Raw genomic sequence first — 20,806 nt, 5'->3', positions numbered from 1 at the left:
GTGAGTCGAAACCACTTTGGTACAGAATTGATAAAGTCCTTCTTGCATATCTGGATCCTCTTGGTAACCATAATCTATGGCCCCACCTCCCCTGCAGTCAAGTAAGTGATAAAGCTAGAATCTTGGATGCAATTTACTTTAAGAATTTCTGTACTATAGCTAGCAAAACCCCACCTAGTATTCCTGCCTTTTAGAACTGCTAATTCCTTGAATGAAAAACTCACTTTCCCTAATGTCCCTATATCTCTTTCAATACTCAACAGATTCCTATTTCTCCCTATTCAATATCCTTCTGGACCCAGCCCTTTCTGTGTGCTTTTTGCAGCCTTCAGTCTGTTGTGAATAAATTCCCTTCATCAGCACCAACTAAAACCAGTTTTTCCCCTTAAGATGCTATATCCCTTGTTGCCCATAACAAAGGTTGTTTACTTGTGCCCTCTGGTTCATAGTCAGCATACTACACTCTTCACTCCTCTCCCCATTGCCATTTAATAGGCTTTTGCTCTGCTCCTGTCCTTCTAATACCTGTCTTCTTCGTGGTCCAGTTCACATCACTCTCTATATCACAAATAAAGTTGGGAGTGACTTTAGAAAGCATCCCACTTTTATATTTCTCAAATTAGGAAACCAGAACTCTGAGACTAGATGACTGCCATACAGATAGCAAGTTTTTGACTTGAACGCAAACTTTCTGGTCCCTAGTAATCTTTCCACAACATCACACAATCTTGTCTCTGTCATCAACCTCCAAGACATTTTTCCAACCTCAATACCTGGATCACAGTGTTCTTCTTTCTAGATCAAGTTACAATTCTTAATGATAAACACAAACACACAAAGACACACACAGATACACACACACACACACACTCACACACATACACACACCCTTAATCTCAAGGCAAGGCACATTGTATATAAAGCTATCAAGGAGAAAGCTGAGATTGTACATGTTTAGAGACTGACAAGAATTCTACAGTCAAATCTTAATAGGAAAACATCCAGAGCTATTAATATACATGCAATACCACCCTTAATGTATACTTTCAACAGCAAAATAGATAATAATAAATCATCCTATATAATGTTAAAGAAACACAGGACTAATCATACAAATGCAGCTTTATAGAAATTCACACTTCCTCATCAAAAATGAAAAAGGAATGATAAAGACTCTCAGAGAGCAGGATGGACAAGCATTTACATACATATACAAGGCCCCTTCTATGTGTTGGGCATTGTCTTAAACAGTTTTTGTAAACATTATCTCTCCATTATACTAGCTAGTTAATTAATGGAATAGACTTCTCTGAACAAAGAACAAATAAAGAATAAAATAAAGAGCAAATAATAGACATTTGCTACCAGACTGGTGAAATAGATTATTTCTAGGAAGAGTTTATGAAAAACTAAGATCCAAAATGGAATTCAAAAACACCCTATGGATCACACACATATAAATTAACTCATCAATATGTGGACAAAGCTACATCCAAGAAGCTACATCCATGACTAGTAATGAAACTTTATAGAAATAAAGGAATTTGGGACAGTGATTCAGGATTGGGTCAACACCAAAAATTAGAGAAAGGTACTCCTTAAGGAGTCCAGACTTATTAATTTAAGGTTATAGAATTAATTGGTCAATGATATGCAATGCACATATGGCAGAATGAAATAATTTAACATCTACTGGATACTTAGACACAATCAGGTTGTTAGGATTATACAACAGAAGTTTGTTATTCTGAGGAAACTATGAGATTAGGAATCCTTATACTCTAAATATAAATCACCATCAAAATCTTTCTGAACTCAACAGATAAGCTATATTTGAAATTGTGCCTCATTACAGCTAGAACTATTGCCTATACTAGCTGGAACCCAAAATCCATACATAAACATTGAAGAATAATGTTTTTTTTTAATATCATTATACTAAAAATTGATAATATTCAAACTGTATAGAATGAAAAGCCTTCAAAATATAGAAACCTAGTTGAAGACATTCAAATCATTTGAGAGTCGTACAAGGCACATGACATCTCTGTCATCTGCCTGCTATTTGAATAGTCCCAAAGATGCTATCAGTCATTCTACAGGTATACTTACCTTCCAGTGTTCTTTATCAGTTGAAAAAGTCATTTCCTCCACTAAGCAATAGTCTTAGATTATTAAATTTACAAGAATAATAGTAAGACAGTAAGTTATCCTGGGACTGCTTCTACCTGAATTTCATTAAAATAATTTTTACTTTTCTTTATTGCATTGATAGGAGTCTGTGGCCTTTATAATAATTTATTATAGTGAATCCTGACTCAGCTATATTTTTATTTTCACGACTTCAGGTCTGGAATTTGGAGATTTACTGTATGACTTCTTCATTTCTTTATTAAAATGGAAAAGCAAATATTGTCACATCCTTGTCTCCTCCCCCCAATTTTAAACCAACAATTAAATCTTTTAAAAAGATATACTACCATCAACACCATCAAGGACAAGGCTTAATTCAAATTAATAAATCAGTTCTGGGGAAGTTTAGGTAGGTTCTCATAACAGATCCATGGGAAATTATAGAGAAGCTGATTTTTTTATTTAATTATAATGTAATTTCTGATATGGAAAATTTTCATTTAAATAATACCATCTCTCTTCCTGCCATAGGATTAAATTTGACTTGTCTAAAATGAATTCATCTTCTTTCTTAAATTTGCTCTTTCCCTAAGAATGAGTATTAAGAGAAAGAGAAAGGAAGGAAGGGAGTCCAACTAGTCCAACCACTTCATCCTTTAGATGAAACATAAAGTCAATGTTGCCTTCATCCAAGGTAATATAGTTAATAAGAGGTGAAATTTGAACCCAAGGCCTCTGGCTCTTTTTTCTACTCACTACAGTATACCTAAGGGCAGCTAGATTGCACAGTGGAGAAAATGCCAGGCCTAAAATCAAAAAGAGTTCAAATTTAATTTCAGATATTTATTAGCTGTGTGATCTTAGGAAAGTCATTTAACTCTGTTGTTTGTTTCCTCATCTTTAAAATGAGCTGGAGAAGGAAATGGCAAGTATGGTGTTGTTCAGTTGTTTCAATCATGTCCAAACAGCACTATACCCAAAGTAATCTGAATTTTATTATCTAGCTATACATGAATTCAGACCCTGTAGGCAACAGTATTTTTGTCTTTAATCTTAGCTTTTCTCTCACTTTATCATCTAACACTACAACTATTTCTAACTCAGACTCCTAGAGATCCAATGTCTTGGAACCATTTGAATTTCTACCCACAGACCTGCACTAAATGATTCTCACAAGTTAGCACTTTTGGCAGCCCTCACCTACTTCTCCATCCACTTCCCCATACATCTCTGTAAAAAAAAGAAAAAAACAAAACTCTAATAGAATACAATAAGAAAAAATGGCCCCCATGATATATTCCACTCCTCATGTCCCATAACCACCACCAGGCACTACTTTCTACTTAATAAAGTAAAAGGAAACCATTTCTCAAACCTCTGTTGCCAACTTGTCTGGAATACAATTTATCCTTTCTGACAGGTTAGTATCCGGACATTCTGGAGTAAAGGGGACATCTGTGTAGGAAGTTAAAGAACAGAGGTAAAAAATCCCCATGGCTACTGTGCCCCACCCCCAAAATAACAGATGACTTAGAAACAATCTATCATCTCACTCTCTAGGAAAATCATAAGATTATATATGCAAAGAGGAAAACATCTTAAGGTCATCTAGTCTAAACTGAAGCCCAAAAAAGTTGCCCAAGCTCACATAGATAGTGACATATCTTAGATTTGAACTTACTAGATTAAAGACAAATCATTTAAATCCTTTGAGCTGCCCAGTTTTGTGTAACAGCCGTTTTATTTGAAAACTAATCATTACAAATGGCATTACATTTGGAAGGATTTTTAAGGATCTTGTGATCCAATCCCTTCATTTTACAAATAAGGAAACCATGGCCAGATAAAGGTTAAATAATTTAACTAATATCACAAAAATAATGAATCAAGCTGGGATTTGAATCTAGGTTCTTTGACTTCAAATCCAATATTCTTTCCATTGAACTACATTTCTTTTCTTTCTTTTTTATTTCTTCCTTCCTTTCTTTCTTTGTTTTTTCTTACATCTTTCTTCCTTTCTCATTCATTCACTTATTCAGTCTCTCTCTGGCAAGTTCATTGAAATTGTCTTGGATCACAAAATTATAGAGAAGAACTAAGTCTATCAGGATTGATTATCACACAATCTTGCTGCTGCTGTGTACAATGTTTTCTGGTTCTGTTCACTTTCATTGAACTAGAATATTTTCAGTGGAATATTATGTACAAGATGTTATTATATGTATGTTTTCTATATATATATATATATATATAAAACATATATATATAAATGGGGAAGAACCACAATATATAACATATGTATTATATATATATATATATATATATATGTATATATGTTATATATGTATGACATTGAGAGTTTGGTATACATTTCCATGATGTGGCATGGGCTAAGGAGGGCATTCTGGTAGTTCTGCTAGGTAGCTAAGAGGAGAATCACCAGACAGGAATTAGTCCATAAGCAAAATTAAGCAACTGAGAAAATATGCAGGGTAATAAATTGGTCCATTGTAACTGAAACAAATATCTTTAGGCTATCTCTATTATTTAGCTCTTAATTCAATTGAAGGAAAAGTAATTGACAATAAGACTAATAGATCCTCTGGTTCTAATTCCTGATAAAAACCATGTCAGGATGATATGAGAAGAATGGCAGAATCATTGATTAAGTGGTGCTCACACACACCATGCCAAGTAATATATATATATATATATATATATATATATATATATATATATATATATATATATATAAATGTGTGTATGTATATGTATATGTATGTATACATATGTGTATATATATATATATATATTCTTTATGAAAGAATAGACCTAAAGTCTCTAATTATTTAAGTGCCAGGTACTGCTTGAAGCAAGTTAGATACATCAAGGGATATGGCTTAATTAAAACAATGGCCCCATTTGACTAAGTCCTACAAGTGCCAACTTTGGCAATGACAGGGGAGCAAAGTCTATAAATTATCAGTAAAGAAGGAACAAAACTATCCCCATTTGCTAATAAATGGAGAACAATTTCAGCAAAGTAAAAGGACATTTTCCTCAAAGAGTTTTCATTCTACTGGATTTGGCAGTCTTTACTCAAATAGAATAGACAGCAAATTGAAGAGGGAAAAAACACTAGCAATAATAGGGAAAAAAAACTGTTGCAAATAAATTTTAATTATTAGTTAGAAGAATTTAAATACATTTGTGAATGAAGGAACAATGTGATGCAAAGTAAAAAGAATTTCAAGACAAACATTCTTGTGCATCATATTTTTACAATTGAGAGCCATAATCCACACACAGGGACATTAAAAAAAATAAAATCCTTTCCAATTTTGTAAATTCCAAATGTCATACGAATTTTACCTTGTATCAGAAGAACCAGCAAAGCAATGTTAATGCCCAAAACAATTAGGAGGAGGAAGATCAAACAGATTGCCAATTCAGAAATTTTCTTGGCCATCTGGGGAAATACAGACAGCTCAATTAAAATATCCCCCCAAAAGTATATAGTTCTAGAAATATTAACTATAACTATGTTATGGGAACAAAACTTAAGATATAACACTAGACAAAGAAATAAAATTAACATAATTTTAGATTCTTTGTAGATTTAAAAATCCCAATAAATCAATTAAGAAATCAGCCAAAATGATTAAGTCCTTCAATAAAGTAATACATACAAATAAAATCTACAAAATAATCATTTCTATACATTACCCACAAAACCAAAAAGAAACAATAAGAGGAATGTCTCCAGTTGTCTCAAAAACAATTTGTAGACTTAGACTTTCTCCAAATCAAGAGGCAAAGATTTTATTATGCTATTAACAAAGGCTAAATCTATATGCTGTTTTTTTTATCAAGGAAAGGGAGTACAGATAAGTTTTTATGAGGTTAAAAATAACTTCAAAGGTTGGCATCATATCTTGGCTTTCTGATTGGATTCAGTACCTGTGGAGTTATGATGGTTTTATCAGTGCAAAGAATTCAGCCTAAGAGTTCAACCAACAGCTTCCTCTGGTGGTAGGGCTATAATAAAGATCCATCTTAAAGATTAAAGACCAATTCAAATCAAAAGCTCCAGATAATCAGTCTCCTACCTGCTTGCCTCAAGAGTAAACTTGGATTGTAAAATTCAGGCTTTCTCTGAATAGTGCTACTCTTTGTTATCACAGTTAGAGGTTCTGGAGTCTTTTCTTCTCTACCTAGCCATAGGACCCAGATGGCTCTGGAGGAGAAAGTGAGGCAGGTGTTCTTACACAAGTCCCTCCCTCCCTTAAATCCAATTCACTTGCATGTCATGGTATATCTCTCTGATGTCATGGTCCTCTTCCAGAATGAAGGACAACCAATAACAATTCTCATCAAAGGTGTCCAAAGAATAAATTTAAATGTCATTTGTATCTCAATGGAGGGTCAGATTTGAGTCTATATCTTTTTTCTTCCTTGAACAATTAAAAGTTGGTTTGCTGTTGTTTACATATTTGTATCTATATCTATGTCTATCTATATACATCTATATCTATATTTACATATCTATATAATATCTTTATCTCTTTATCTCTATATATCTTTATCTATCAGTCATATGGCAAGCTCTTTTACAGATAATAGCTCATTTAATATTTGAGTCTATTTTACCACATCCAACGCTCTTGATCACTGGACCAATTTAAGGTCAATTCTAGACAGAAAAAAAAGGAAAGACAGTTTTGGGTAAAGCTGACTAGAAAATCACTAGTAATTGGTTAAATTCCTTTGTATCACCTATTGTGGAGCTCTAGCATCAAGTTAAATCACTCTGAGAGTATTATCAAAATAGTCTCACTAAAGCAAAGGATTATTTAAACCTTTTTTCTTATCCTAGAAAAAATTTGCTTATCTGATGAAGCCTATGAAACCCTTCTCAGAATGTTTTTAAGTGAATAAAATCAACTAACTCTGACTATAAAGGTAGCCAATTATATTGAAATACAATGTTCAGATTGTTTTTTTTTTTTTTTTTTAAACATCATAGACTCCAGGTTAAGACCTCCTGCACTAAAATAAAAATAATCATTTTTTTTTTTTTTTTTTTGGACAGTGGAAATTTCTCCCTTTCTCAAATATCAGCTCCTAAAGAAGTGTTGTCTCCATTCTTTCCACTGCATTCTATTCCCTAACTCTTCCATTTTCATTTTTCTTCTCTCCCATTTTTTTCATTTTCTTTGCCTTGGTCTCAGCCATTTGTACAATCACATCTGAAATAACAAACACTGTATGTGACATTTTTAACTGAAAGGATACTACCTATGGTAATATTTAACATATCAACAAGTGGAATTGTTCTTGTACCACATATTTCAAGGATCTATGATTTTGTCATTGGGCATACTTGCTCCACTAATAAATGTTCCCTCCCCTGTCAGCAGAATGCAAGCACCTTGAAGGCTAGTATTTTTACATTTGTCTTTGTATCCCTATGTCTGATACACAGTAGAAGTTCCTTATTGTTTCCTAAGATTAGGTTCTGAGATACTCATTCTCCTAATTAGAGGTTCAGCTATTAGAGACACCCATTTATCATTAGAGCCTATAAATGGTTCCTAAGACCTCCCAATTTTCATTCTAAAATTCTTTTTTACACTGTCTTCATAAAAGGTTATTTCTCCCAGGGCAGGAGTTTTTAATATAGGGTCCATAGGCAGTCAATGGGTCTTGTGAAATTGGACAGAGGTTGGGAAGAGAAATACTTCTTTCCTTAAATATTTTGTTTACTTTAAAAGATTGTGTTAGTTTGTATTTTTCACCTAATAATCAATGATTAGGGGGGGGGAAAGGAGGGATTTTTAGGTACTAAAAATCCATCTATCCAACCTCCATCTCTGAAAATTCTGTATTTTAGAGGCCTTACCTTTTTCCTTGAACTGCAATCGACATTACCTCCAATAATGAATGTTAGCAGCAAACGCCCACAATTATCAGCAGCACCTGTGACTGCCAAAATGATCCCTCACATACATACACAAAAGTTTAGGAACCTCAGTTTAATAAAGATTGTCTCAAATGTTTCAAAACCTTTAAGCTCCAAAGAAATGAGTCTCTAATGGAGGAGCTTTAGAGGATGGGAGTGGTAGGTATTTCATGGTGTCCTTTAAATCAGAAATTCAATATGCCCCTTAACCACAGCACATTTGTATTCCCTGTGTTTAATGTCCACATAGCCTGAACCCCTTGGATGTGACAAATCAGAAAAGGCCTAATCTCCTCCCACCCAAGACATTGATTCTACAGCACTTCAGCTATTTAATGTAGGCAAATCCCTTAACTTTATTCTATGTCTTTGTTTCTATATTCTAAAATGAGAGGTTTAGAATTTCTGACGATACCCGATTTCCATTACTTAAATTGATGATCCTATAACTTAAATCTAAAAATAAATAAGTCTAGTTTCTTCTGGGACTGCTAAACATGCAAATATTTCTTATTTTTTCAGGATCCCCAAACTCCAAGTTCTATTTTGTTTATTCCAAGGACAGTGGAATTAAGACAAGGAAAAGATGTCTGCCCCTTTAAAAGATCAGATAGTTGATGTATCAGAATAGGGAAAGTGTGACATAATTTAAAAAGGGGGGTGGGCAGCAAAATACTTAACGAAAACAAAATTACATACCTCCTATCCCTGTCTGTTTCCTTTCTGGCTTCTCTTTTCCAGCTCCTCAGGAAGTGGTAAGAAAGAATAACAGCTGATGAGGCCCAACCCCAGTACTATCATCACCTTATTGCCCTTGAAAGCTGGTAATTGGAGGAAAGTGCAGAACTCTCCACAAAAGGCTTTGTCTTCCTGCCTTTGTGTACTCTGACCGCAGTGCTTTCAATGACTACTTTCTTCTTTTTGAACCCCTATCTAATTTTCAAACTCAAATTCAAATTCAGATTACTAAAATGGTAATGACGTTAATTTTTACTTTAAATAGAATTCAGGCCCTTTTTTTATTTATATATACACATATACAAATATATATATATATATATATATGTATATATATATATATATGTGTGTGTGTGTGTGTGTGTGTGTATAATTTTATGTAAGTTATATGGGTATATTCTCCTACTAGATTGAAGGCAGGTAAATTTTACACCTGTTCCAGCACCTAGCAAAATGATTCATAGAAAATACCAATGATGGGGTATAGGAGTGCAGCCAGATTCTCCCTATAAAAACCACCAAATGGCAAACAGATGTTCAAAAGTACTGAACCCCAAAATATATTAGGGTTTCAGACTATCCATGGTCTTCAAATGTTGGAGAGAAAGTATTTGGACCTCAAAAGTATGTTGGAGTCTCAGGCTGGTATTGTGAATGTCTCAAAAGAATTTGTGGTCTTAGACTTTCTCTAAATCAAGAGGCAAAGATTTTATTAGTATGCCATTGACTAGCAGAATAAAGGGAGATTAGTAATTAACAAAGAGAAAAAGTGGAGCCAAACTCCCTAACAGAACTTGCCATTTATTAGGGGGAAGACACCATTAGGCAAACTAAGTCCTAATGAATTTGCTGCCATAAGGGGGTTGGTTCCTAATGAACCCTTGATGCCATAAAGAGGGCTAAATTCCTAAAAATGGAGTTTAGTGGAGATTGAGGTACAAGTAGCTTCTTTTATAAGGGAAAAATATCCTCAAAGGTTGACATTATAATTTAGCCTTCTGATTGGATATGGTAACTGTGCAATTTTTCAATGCAAAGAACAAAAGTTCTACTTAAGAATTAAGAGATAATTCTGTCAATGCTCCTCCCTGCTTGCCCCAAGGAGTAGCTTGGTTTCCTGATTGTTTAAAGTAATTCAAGCTCTCTCAGTCAATTCTTAACAAAACATCAAGGAGTCCATCACCATCATCTTATATCTAGAATGGGAAAAAAACCATAGAGGCTCCCTATTTTACTTCCTGTTATAATGAAAACTCCTGGAAGGCAGGTAAATTTCATTCTTGTCTCTGTGCTCCCCTTGCTTAGTATAGGATTTGGCACATAGTAACCTCTAAATAAATGTTCATTGATTGATATGTGAGGAAAATGAGGTACAGAGGGGAAGCAATTTGCCTAAAGACACAAAGATGGAATCAGAAGTAGGATTTTGAATCCAAGTCCTCTCTGACTTCCTCCCTGGCTAAATCAACATGTTCATCTCTATATTATGATGTCTGGGGATCCTTTAACCAGTTGGCATATGCTATAAACTTAAAAATATTTACCATTCTCATTGCTTTTAAGAATTGTTGTATCCATTCCCAAATCCATCAATAATGCTGGTTTTACCAGTGCCTGTTTTACTTTAGTCCTTCTAACATTTCTCACTTTTCTTTATTATTATTGTCAATTTGATGAGTATGAGAAATACCAGTAATGTTTTAATTTGCATTTTTCTAATACTACTTTAGAGTATATTTTTCATATTGCCAGACAGTCTGGGGTTTCTGCTCTTAAGATTACATGTTTATATCCTTAGACCATTTGTGAATTGAGGAATGGTATTTATTATAAGTTTTAATTGGTTCCTAATGTGTCTTGAAAATTAGACCTTATCATCAAGAATTTCAAGGGAACTAATGAAAAAAAAAAATTAAATGAAGGTGGCCTAGCTGTACCTGATCTAAAACGATATTATAAAGCAGCGATCACCAAAACCATTTGGTATTGGCTAAGAAATAGATTAGTTGATCAGTAGAATAGGTTAGGTTCACAGGACAAAATAGCCAATAACTATAGCAATCTAATGTTTGACAAATCCAAAGACCCCAACTTTTGGGATAAGAATTCACTATTTGACAAAAACTGCTGGGAAAACTGGAAATTAGTATGGCAGAAACTAGGCATGGACCCACACTTAACACCATACACCAAGATAAGATCAAAATGGGTTCATGATTTAGGCATAAAGAATGAGATTATAAATAAATTAGAAGAACATAGAATAGTTTACCTCTCAGACTTGTGGAAGAGGAAGGAATTTGTGACCAAAGAAGAACTAGAGACCATTATTAATCACAAAATAGATAATTTTGATTATATTAAGTTAAAAAAAACTTTTGTACAAACAAAATTAATGCAAACAAGATTAGAAGGGAAGCAATAAACTGGGAAAACATTTTTACAGTTAAAGGTTCTGATAAAGACCTCATTTCTAAAATATATAGAGAATTGACTCTAATTTATAAGAAATCAAGCCATTCTCCAACTGATAAATGGTCAAAGGATATGTGTAAAGGACTGAAACTCTTAAAAGTTGTGCTTGAATCATACAACCAAGCACTTAATGCTAATTATCCCTTGGCCAATACTCTATTAGCATATGTTTGAAAAAATGAGCCTTCTCACTATTCCATGCTTGCTCCATCTGTTGGTGTATATAGATAATAGTAGGAGGGATTAGAGGGTGGAGTGAGAGAGGTGAGAGAATTTCACTTGGCCACAGGATTGAGAGGAGAAAAGTGTGGGGATTCTGAATTCTAGATCCTTGGCAAAACTCCTGGCAGTTTTGTCCATCTCCTTCACTCCTCCCCCTAAAGACCAAGGACTTTTGCTTATCCTGACTCTGGCTGATTTTGAGGCCTCCAGGGAGCTAGCTTGGACTTCACATTTCGGTTCTCAACGTATGAACCAAGGACCCTACTTTCACTGAAGAAGTCCCAGGTGTCCAGGAAATAGGGTGAGTATTTTAATAGACAAACAGGGAACTTACTTTATTAAGAGCTAAATAAAAACTCTCATTTTCTAGCTGAAATGGGGCAGATATAGGAAAAGATTCTCCCACACCCCCAACCCCACCCCAAAGGAGATCTACAGGAAGCATACTCAGACTGATAAAGAGACAGGGTTTAATTGTAACTTGGGAGCAGATTGATGGATTTGTGGATACATTAGAATGTAAGTCCCCTTGGTTCTTCAAGGAAGAAGAAATAGAGGCAGATAATTGGAAACTAGCAGGAGATCAACTATGTGAATATTATAATAATAATGGTCCTGATTCAATTTCTAAGGAAGCATTCTATATGTACAACTTAATACAATTGGTCTTAAAGAATCTGGCAAGTTATAGAAAAAAGAAAAGTTTTAAGAACAGCCAGATGAGGAAGTGTGAGAAGAAAGAGGAAGAGAAAGGAGAGATTAGTGGAAATATTGGCAGAGGGCATCAGAAGTTAAATGAACTTGAAGGACCTAGTGATTCTCACTCTCACAGTCCAGTTTTAACCCCATCTATACCCCAGCAGGCTGTTGACCATCCCCTATTAACTTCACCTTCCTGGGTGAAGGAAGGAGGAGTAGTGGGAGGGGCAGTGATACCACCAGCACCTCCCCCCCAGCAATCACCCCCTCCTATGACTCCATTGCAGGACACTTCTTAAAGCCACAGAAGAAGGGCAGAATACAGCTGGTTTGAGAATAAAAATGTATCCTGTGATTCAACAATTTAATTCTTTAGGTCAAGAAAGTAGAAAATATGCTCCTTTTGATCTAGAAATCCTCAAAGACTTGAAAAAGGCTTGCAATCTTTATGAGGCTAGATCATCTTATCTTAAGATGTTATTACAGAATTTGTCTTATGAAGTCTTAACTCCTAGTGACTGGAAATCTATAGCAAGGACATGTTTAGAACCTGGATAAAACTTGTTGTGGCTTTCTCAATATAATGAATTCTGTAGGATACAAGCCCAACAAAATAGTCAAAGTGGAGTTAATCCTCCAATCACCTGTGACCAACCAACAGGTGTAGGTTCTTATGCACACATTCCAGTACAGATTAATTACCCCATAGCAGCATGTGAGCAAATTGTTTCTGCTGCTATCAAAGCATGGGGTTTTATCCCAGATAAATAGGACAAAGGAGAGGCCTTCACAAAAATATCACAAGGGTCAAATGAACCCTTTGCTGATTTCATGAGACGTCCACAGACAGCTGTCATATGAACTATTGGTGAAAACGCAGCAACAGAAATTATGATAAGGTAACTTGCTAAAGAAAATGTGAATGAGGTTTGTAGAAGAATCATACTAGAACTGTGCAAGGATGTTCCTTTAGGGGAGATCATAAGACACTGCACCACAGTGGGCACAAATGCCTTTCATAGCCAGGCTATGATGCAGACTTCCCAAGATCCGCACATGGAAGACAGGATCCCTTTTGGCAAGGGACTTCCAGAGAGACTCGTCAATACTTTCAATGTACTAAAAGTAGGGCATCTAAAAGCTCAATGTTGGCATAGAGACAGAGTGAGAAAACAGGGTGGGAGAACAAGACCCAAAATCTTGTGTCCAAAATGCAACAGAGGCTTCCAATGGGGCTCAGAATATAGACTGATTCAAGGAAATGGGATCAGGGGCCAAAACAAAAAATACTTGGGGCATGATGGCAGCCGATGCTACACCCAGAGAACTTTTAGAGTTCAATACCCAGACATGACCAATCAGCCAAGAAGCCATCTGATGGGAGAAGGGGATTACACAATCAACCAGCCAGGAAGCAACCTGATGGGAGAAAGGGATTACAATTGGGGAGAATAGAGTTGTATGCAGCTGGGAAAACTGAGATACCCCCTGGAGAGGTAAAATCTGTTACTTTCCAGCTTATGGATCCCTTGCCTCTAGGCACAGTAGGCTTGACCATTTCACCTCCTGAGAGTACTTACAAAATAGTGTTCATTCATATACTGATGTGGGAAACTGGGGAATGTGTAGATAATATCCTAGTCACTAATACAGGTAGACAATGTGTGACTTATCAACCAGGAGAAGTAGTAGAATCAAGTTTACTGTTACATACCTCTAATAGGCAACCTGATGATAGTTGCCCAGATTCTGACACCAAGCAACCTATATAAATGGCATACCATTAGAAGGATTGGTAGACACAGGTGCAGATCGTACAGTCATTAGAAGTACCAACTGGCCCAGTCACTGGCCAAAGATTAAGGCAGACACCTATATGTCTGGCATAGGAGGATTAATAGCCTCTGAAGTTAGTGCTGCCCCTTTGAGATGGACTTTTGAAGGCGAAACAGGAGTTTTTACTCCTTTTATAGTTGAAAAAATCCCCATCAATCTGTGGGGAAGAGACATTTTATAACAATTAGGATTACAAATGAGTAGTTTGGATATTTTTTCCTTTTTTTTTAATTTTTAAAAAAATTTCTTTACAACATTATCCCTTGCACTCACTTCTTTTCCGACTTTTCCCTCTTTCCCTCCACCCTCTCCCCCAGATGGCAAGCAGTCCTATACATATTAAATATGTCACAGTATATCCTAGATACAATATATGTGTGCAGAACCAAACAGTTCTCTTGTTGCACAGGAAGAATTGGATTCAGAAGGTAAAAATAACCCGGGAAGAAAAACAAAAATGCAAACAGTTTACATTCATTTCCCAGTGTTCTTTCTTTGGGTGTAGCTGCATCTGTCCATCACTGATCAATTGAAATTGAGTTAGAACTTATCTTTTTCGAAGAAATCCACTTCTATCAGAATACATCCTCATTTAGTACCGTTGTTGAAGTATATAATGATCTCTTGGTTCTGCTCATTTCACTTAGCATCAGTTCATGTAAATCTCTCCAAGCCTCTCTGTATTCATCCTGCTGGTCATTTCTTACAGAACAATAATATTCCACAACATTCATATACCACAATTTACCCAACCATTCTCCAATTGATGGGCATCCATTCATTTTCCAGTTTCTAGCCACTACAAACAGGGCTGTCACAAACATTTTGGCACATACAGGTCCCTTTCCCTTTTTTTTAGTATCTCTTTGGGGTATAAGCCCAGTAGTAGCACTGCTGGATCAAAGGGTATGCACAGTTTGATAACTTTTTGGGCATAATTCCAGATTGCTCTCCAGAATGGTTGCATTCGTTCACGACTCCACCAACAATGCATCAGTGTCCCAGTTTTCCTGTATCCCCTCCAACATTCATTATTATTTTTTCCTGTCATCTTAGCCAATCTGACAGGTGTGTAGTGGTATCTCAGAGTTGTCTTAATTTGCATTTCTCTGATCAATAGTGATTTGGAAAACTCTTTCATATGAGTGGAAATAGTTTCAATTTCATCGTCTGAAAATTGTCTGTTCATATCCTTTGACCATTTATCAATTGGAGAATGGCTTGATTTCTTATAAATTAGAGTCAATCCTCTACATATTTTGGAAATGAGGCTTTTATCAGAACCTTTAACTGTGAAAATGTTTTCCCAGTTTGTTGTTTCCCTTATAATCTTGTTTGCATTAGTTTTGTTTGTACAAAGGCTTTTTAATTTGATATAATCAAAATTTTCTATTTTGTGATCAATGATGATCTCTAGTTCATTTTTGGTCACAAATTTCTAATACAATATTGAATAATAATAGCGATAGTGGGCAACCTTGCTTCACTCCTGATCTTACTGGGAAAGGTTCCAGTTTTTCCCCATTGCATATGATGCTTATGGTTTTAAATATATGTTCCTGATTATTTTAAGGAAAAGTCCATTTATTCCTATCCTTTCAAGTGTTTTAATTAGGAATGGATGTTGCATTTTATCAAATGCTTTTTTCTGCATCTATTGAGATGATCATATGGTTTTTGTTAATTTGGTTATTGATATAGTCAATTATGCTAATAGTTTTCCTAATATTGAACCTGCCCTGCATTCCTGGTATAAATCCTACTTGGTCATAATGTATTATCCTGGGGATGATTTTCTGTAATCTTTTTTCTAATATTTTATTTAAGATTTTAGCATCGATATTCATTAGAGAGATTGGTCTATAATTTTCTTTCTCTGTTTTCAACCTACCTGGTTTAGGTATCAGTACCATATCTGTGTCATAAAAGGAATTTGGTAGGACTCCTTCATTCCCTATTTTTTCAAATAGCTTATATAGTATTGGGGCTAATTGTTCTTTAAATGTTTGGTAGAATTCACATGTAAATCCATCTGGTCCTGGGGATTTTTTCTTAGGGAGCTGATTAATAGCTTGTTCTATTTCTTTTTTCTGAAATGGGACTATTTAAGCAATTTACTTCCTCCTCTGTTAATCTGGGAAGCCTATATTTTTGGAGGTAGTTAACTGTCCATTTCACTTAGGTTATCAAATTTATTGGCATAAAGGTGGGCAAAGTAACTCCTTATTATTGCTCTAATTTCTTCTTCATTGGTGGAAAGTTCTCTCTTTTCATTTTTAAGAGTAACAATTTGATTTTCCTCTTTCCTTTTTCTAATCAGATTTACCAAAGGTTTATCTATTTTATTGATTTTTTTCATAAAACCAACTCTTATTTTTATTTATTAATTCAATAGTTTTTTTTTTACTTTCAACATTATTAATTTCTCCTTTTAATTTTAGAATTTCAAGCTTAGTATTTGATTGGGGATTTTTAATTTGGTCTTTTTCTAGCTTTTTAAGTTACAAGCACAGTTCATTGATCTTCTCTTTCTCTATTTTATTCAAGTAAGCCTCTAAAGATATAAAATTTCTCCTTATTACTGCTTTTGCTACATCCCACAAATTTTGGTATGATGTCTCATCATTGTCATTATCTTGAGTGAAATTATTGTGTCTATAATTTGCTGTTTCACCCAATCATTCTTCCCTAGTATTAAACTTATGGGTCCCACTTGTGTCACACTGCTCTCCCTCTTTAGGATCCCTTCCTCCTCCCTTTGAATCCCTTCCCCTTTCTTGTACCCTTCCCTTATTACTCTTTTTCTTTTTCCCTTTTCCTCTCCCACTTTTTAATGAGGTGAGATAAGATTCTCTGTAGCACAAATATGTCGATTATTTCCTCTTTGAACCAACCCTGATGAAAGTAAGATTCACACAATGTTCTTCCTCCTCTCTAAGTTCTCTCAGATATGATAGGTTTCCTTTGCCGCCTCGTGGGATATAGTTTCCCTCTTTTTATCTCCCCTTTTCCCTTTTCCTGACACTATCCCCTTTCCATTTCTACTTCCCTTTTTTTATTTTGTATCAGTAAAATCAAATTATAAATGTGGTTTTTATATATATCCACAACAGAAACTGTCTCAAGAGTTCCTTTTACCTTTTTCTAATTCTCTTGAGTCCTGTGGTTGGAGATCAAATTTTTTGTTAGAAACAAATGGGATTCCTCTGTTTCATTAAATGTCCATCTTCTTCCATAGAAAGCAATGCTCTGCTTAGCTGGGTAGTTTATTCTTGGCTGCAATCCAAGTTCTTTTGCCTTTCGAAATAACAGATTCCAGGCCCTTTGATCCTTTAATGTTGAGGCAGCCAGACCTTGAGTGACCCTTATTGTGGCACCTCAGTATTTGAATTTTTTTTTCCCTGGCTGCTTGTAATATTTTTTCTTTAGCCTGAAAATTCTGAAATTTGACCACAATATTCCTTGGAGTTTTTATTTTAGGGTCTTTTTCAGAAGGTGTTCTGCCTTCAGGGCCACAAGGTTACCAGCTTCCCCTGCAAAGCAGTGATAGGTGTATGGATGAGTACCTGTCCCACACCAACCAGCTACAAAGAGCAGTTAGGTACGGGAGTGCTTGGGAAAAAGTTCCTCACTGGGAAGTAACTCAGGTCCTCTGCTGTGCAGATTTGTAACTGCCCCCACAAAAGCCCAGTACTGCAGGATGTGGCTGCAGGACTGTTGTTATGGGTCTGCCTGAGTCACTTCCAGTTTTGAGTGTTTATAGCCAGATGTTGTTAGGTTCTGTCATTTTTTAGAGTACCCTCTGTTTTAGGCTTTAATTTTTCTGCCAGTTTACTGCTTTGTAATCAAGGCAGAGCAGTTAGCCTATAGCAGAGTCATCTCTATAACTTCTCTAGCCACAGAGATCACCCCCGCCCCTGGTCTGCTCAGGATGCTAGTCTCTCCCTGCCTGCGCTGGTCTGTTGCTGGGCCCAGTACTTTGGATTTTTAGGCAGGGCTGCTGTTGAAGCCCTGCCTGCACTCTCACCAGTCCTATTCAGTGGAAAACTGATACACCAGTGTGGATAGAACAGTGGCCCCTTAGGTAGCGATAAAATTCAGGCCTTATTAGATATAGTACAGGAGCAACTTGACCAAGGACACTTATAACCTTCTCTAAGTCCTTGGAATTCCTGGAATTTCCTTGGAATTTGTTGTAAGAAAGAAATCTGGGAAATGGAGGATGTTGACTGATTTAATAAAGGTAAATGAACGGATGGAAACTATGGGAACTCTTCAGCCTGGGATTCCATCTCCTACTCAGTTGCCTAGAGAATGTTCTCTTTGGGTTATAGACATTAAAGATTGTTTCTATTCTATCCCTTTAGATAAGGAGAATATGAAAAGATTTGCCTTTTCAGTGCCCAGCGTTAACTTACTTGAGCCTTATAAAAGATATGAATGGACAGTTTTGCCACAAGGAGTGGAAAACAGCCCTACTATGTGTCAAATGTATGTTGCTGCTTCTCTTACTCCAGTAAGCAAAGTATTTCCAAAAGTAATGTTATTGCATTATATGTATGATATATTGGGATATGCACCCGAGGAGCAAATGTTTGAAGCATGTCTACAAAAGACCATAGAAACACAAAGGAACTACAAATTGTACATAGCTCAGAAAAAATTCAAAGACATGCTCCTTTTTAATATTTAGAATATGAAGTATATCCAAAGGTGCTTATGGTACAAAAACAGTCCTTAAGAACAGAGAAGCTAAATACCTTAAATGACTTTTAGAAATTGATAGGAGATATCCAATGGATGCATCCAGTGTTAGGCTTGACTACCTATTACAACCACTATATGACATTTTAAGGGGAGACAGTGCTTTAAACTCACCACACCAGTTTACAAGAGGCTTTGAGAGAAGTTGAACTGGCTTTATCCAATGTGGTTGAGTCACTCAAAAACCCTTGGAAATATCAGTTTTTGCTACACAAGAGGCTCCAATAGCAGTCCTTCATCAAGGAGACAGTGTGATAGAGTGGATGAACCTCCCAACACAACCAGAACAAAGCCTTACTCCTTACCCAGTGCTTGTGGCTAGAATTTTATTAAAGGCCATTAAGCCAGCAGTACAATTATCTGGGATAAGACCTTTTATACCAATGCACAAATTAATGTATGCTGTGAAACCATCCCAGAGTGGCAAATTTTATTGGCCACAGCTCTAAATTTTACACACGGGTCTCCATTAAAGATAACCAGACTATTACATAATTGGCAATGGATTCTTGAAGAAAAGATTTCTAAGGTTCCTCTTAAAGGACCAACTATCTTTACAGATGCATCCAAACATAGTATTTGCACTATAGACTCTCATGACTTAACTATAAAGAGAGTAGTCAGAATTCCTTTTCAGTCCACTCAGCAGAATGAATTATGCTGTGTCAGCAATCATTCTAGTTCTTACTTATTATCCAGGAGCTATAAATATAATATCCGATTCAGCCTATTCAATAGGTGTGGTACAAAGAATTGCCACAACCCAAAGAAAATATGTAGCCTCTAATATATATCAGCTCTTTAAGAAACTTCAAGAACAAGTGAGAAAGCATTCAGGTAAGTTTTATATTTTGCATGTCCACTCTCATAGTGGACTTCCAGGTCCTGTTTTTGATGGCAATTCAAAGGCAGATAGCCATCTAACTATGTTGGCCAATACTGCTTTATTTCAGGAAGCCCAAGAATATCATGCTAAATATCATCAGGCTGCTTGAGCTTTATGTTTGCAATTTGGAATAACAAGAGAGGAAGTTAGGAGCATAGTAAAAGCCTGTACAGTTTGCATTCCTTTCCACGCTCCTACACTGCCTCCAGGTTAGAACCCTTGTGGTTTGAGACCCAATGAAATCTAGCAAATGGATGTGATCCAATATAAATCTTTTGGTTGTCTGTCTTTCATCCACGTTGTGATAGACACCTTTTCGGGATTCACTTTTGCAATACCAGCAGCAAAAGAGACAGCCCGAGTGGTCACTGAATTCCTTATCCAAGTATTTGCAATTATGGGTGTGCCACAAGCAATAAAAATAGACAATGGTCCTGCATAAACTTCTAAACATTTTGCACACTTTTGTGCACAGTATGAGATTTTACACACCACTGGCATACCCTTTAATCCTCAAGGACAGGCAATAGTAAAGAGGAGAAACAGAGACATTAAGATGCTCCTCCAAAAACAAAAGAAAGGGGGAGCCACAGGTAATCCTAGAGAACTTCTAAATCTAGCTCTTTATACTATTAACTTCTTGATTTTTGACAAAGATGCACTGGCTCCAGCAGAGATTTTATAACCCACCGGAAGGTCAGTGTCCAGTGCGAGCAACTCCACTATCTTTAGATAATCGCCAGGTGATGTGGAGAGACCCAGAAAGTGGTGAATGGAAGGGACCAGATAGGTTTACTGCTTGGAGGAGAGTGTTTGCTTCTATCTCTACAGATGGAGAAGGAATCAGATAGGTGCCAACAAGCCATATCCATCAGAGAGAGACGGAGTAGACCCTGGAAACAAAGGAGAAGACCCAAGAAACATCGGGTGGTTATGTCACTGACTGTGCCCACCACTGAAGGAGCATGACAGTTATGGTCTTTAAAAAATTAAATAAATAAAATTTAAAAAAAAATTGGACCTTATCCCAGATTTTTTTCTCAGTTGTCTCCCTATTAATCTTAGTCCTGCTACTACAAAAAAGAGGACCT

General features: G+C 35.9%; 1 protein-coding gene across 1 annotated transcript in view; it reads right to left on the bottom strand.

Moving 5' to 3' along the window:
- The window catches only part of LOC105750789 (maltase-glucoamylase, intestinal), a 48,168-nt gene extending 42,566 nt beyond the window's left edge, over positions 1-5,602 (bottom strand). Inside the window, 2 exon segments of the mRNA XM_031939232.1 lie at positions 3,509-3,588; positions 5,506-5,602. Of these exon segments, the coding sequence (XP_031795092.1) occupies positions 3,509-3,588; positions 5,506-5,602 (177 nt within the window).
- Positions 5,603-20,806: the final 15,204 nt, after the last annotated feature.

The sequence above is a fragment of the Sarcophilus harrisii genome, chromosome 5 (genome assembly GCF_902635505.1).
Source record: "Sarcophilus harrisii chromosome 5, mSarHar1.11, whole genome shotgun sequence".
In the NCBI taxonomy this organism is placed as follows: domain Eukaryota; kingdom Metazoa; phylum Chordata; class Mammalia; order Dasyuromorphia; family Dasyuridae; genus Sarcophilus; species Sarcophilus harrisii.
Note: the sequence above shows the minus strand (reverse complement) of the source record. Positions and strands in the feature narration are given on the sequence as shown.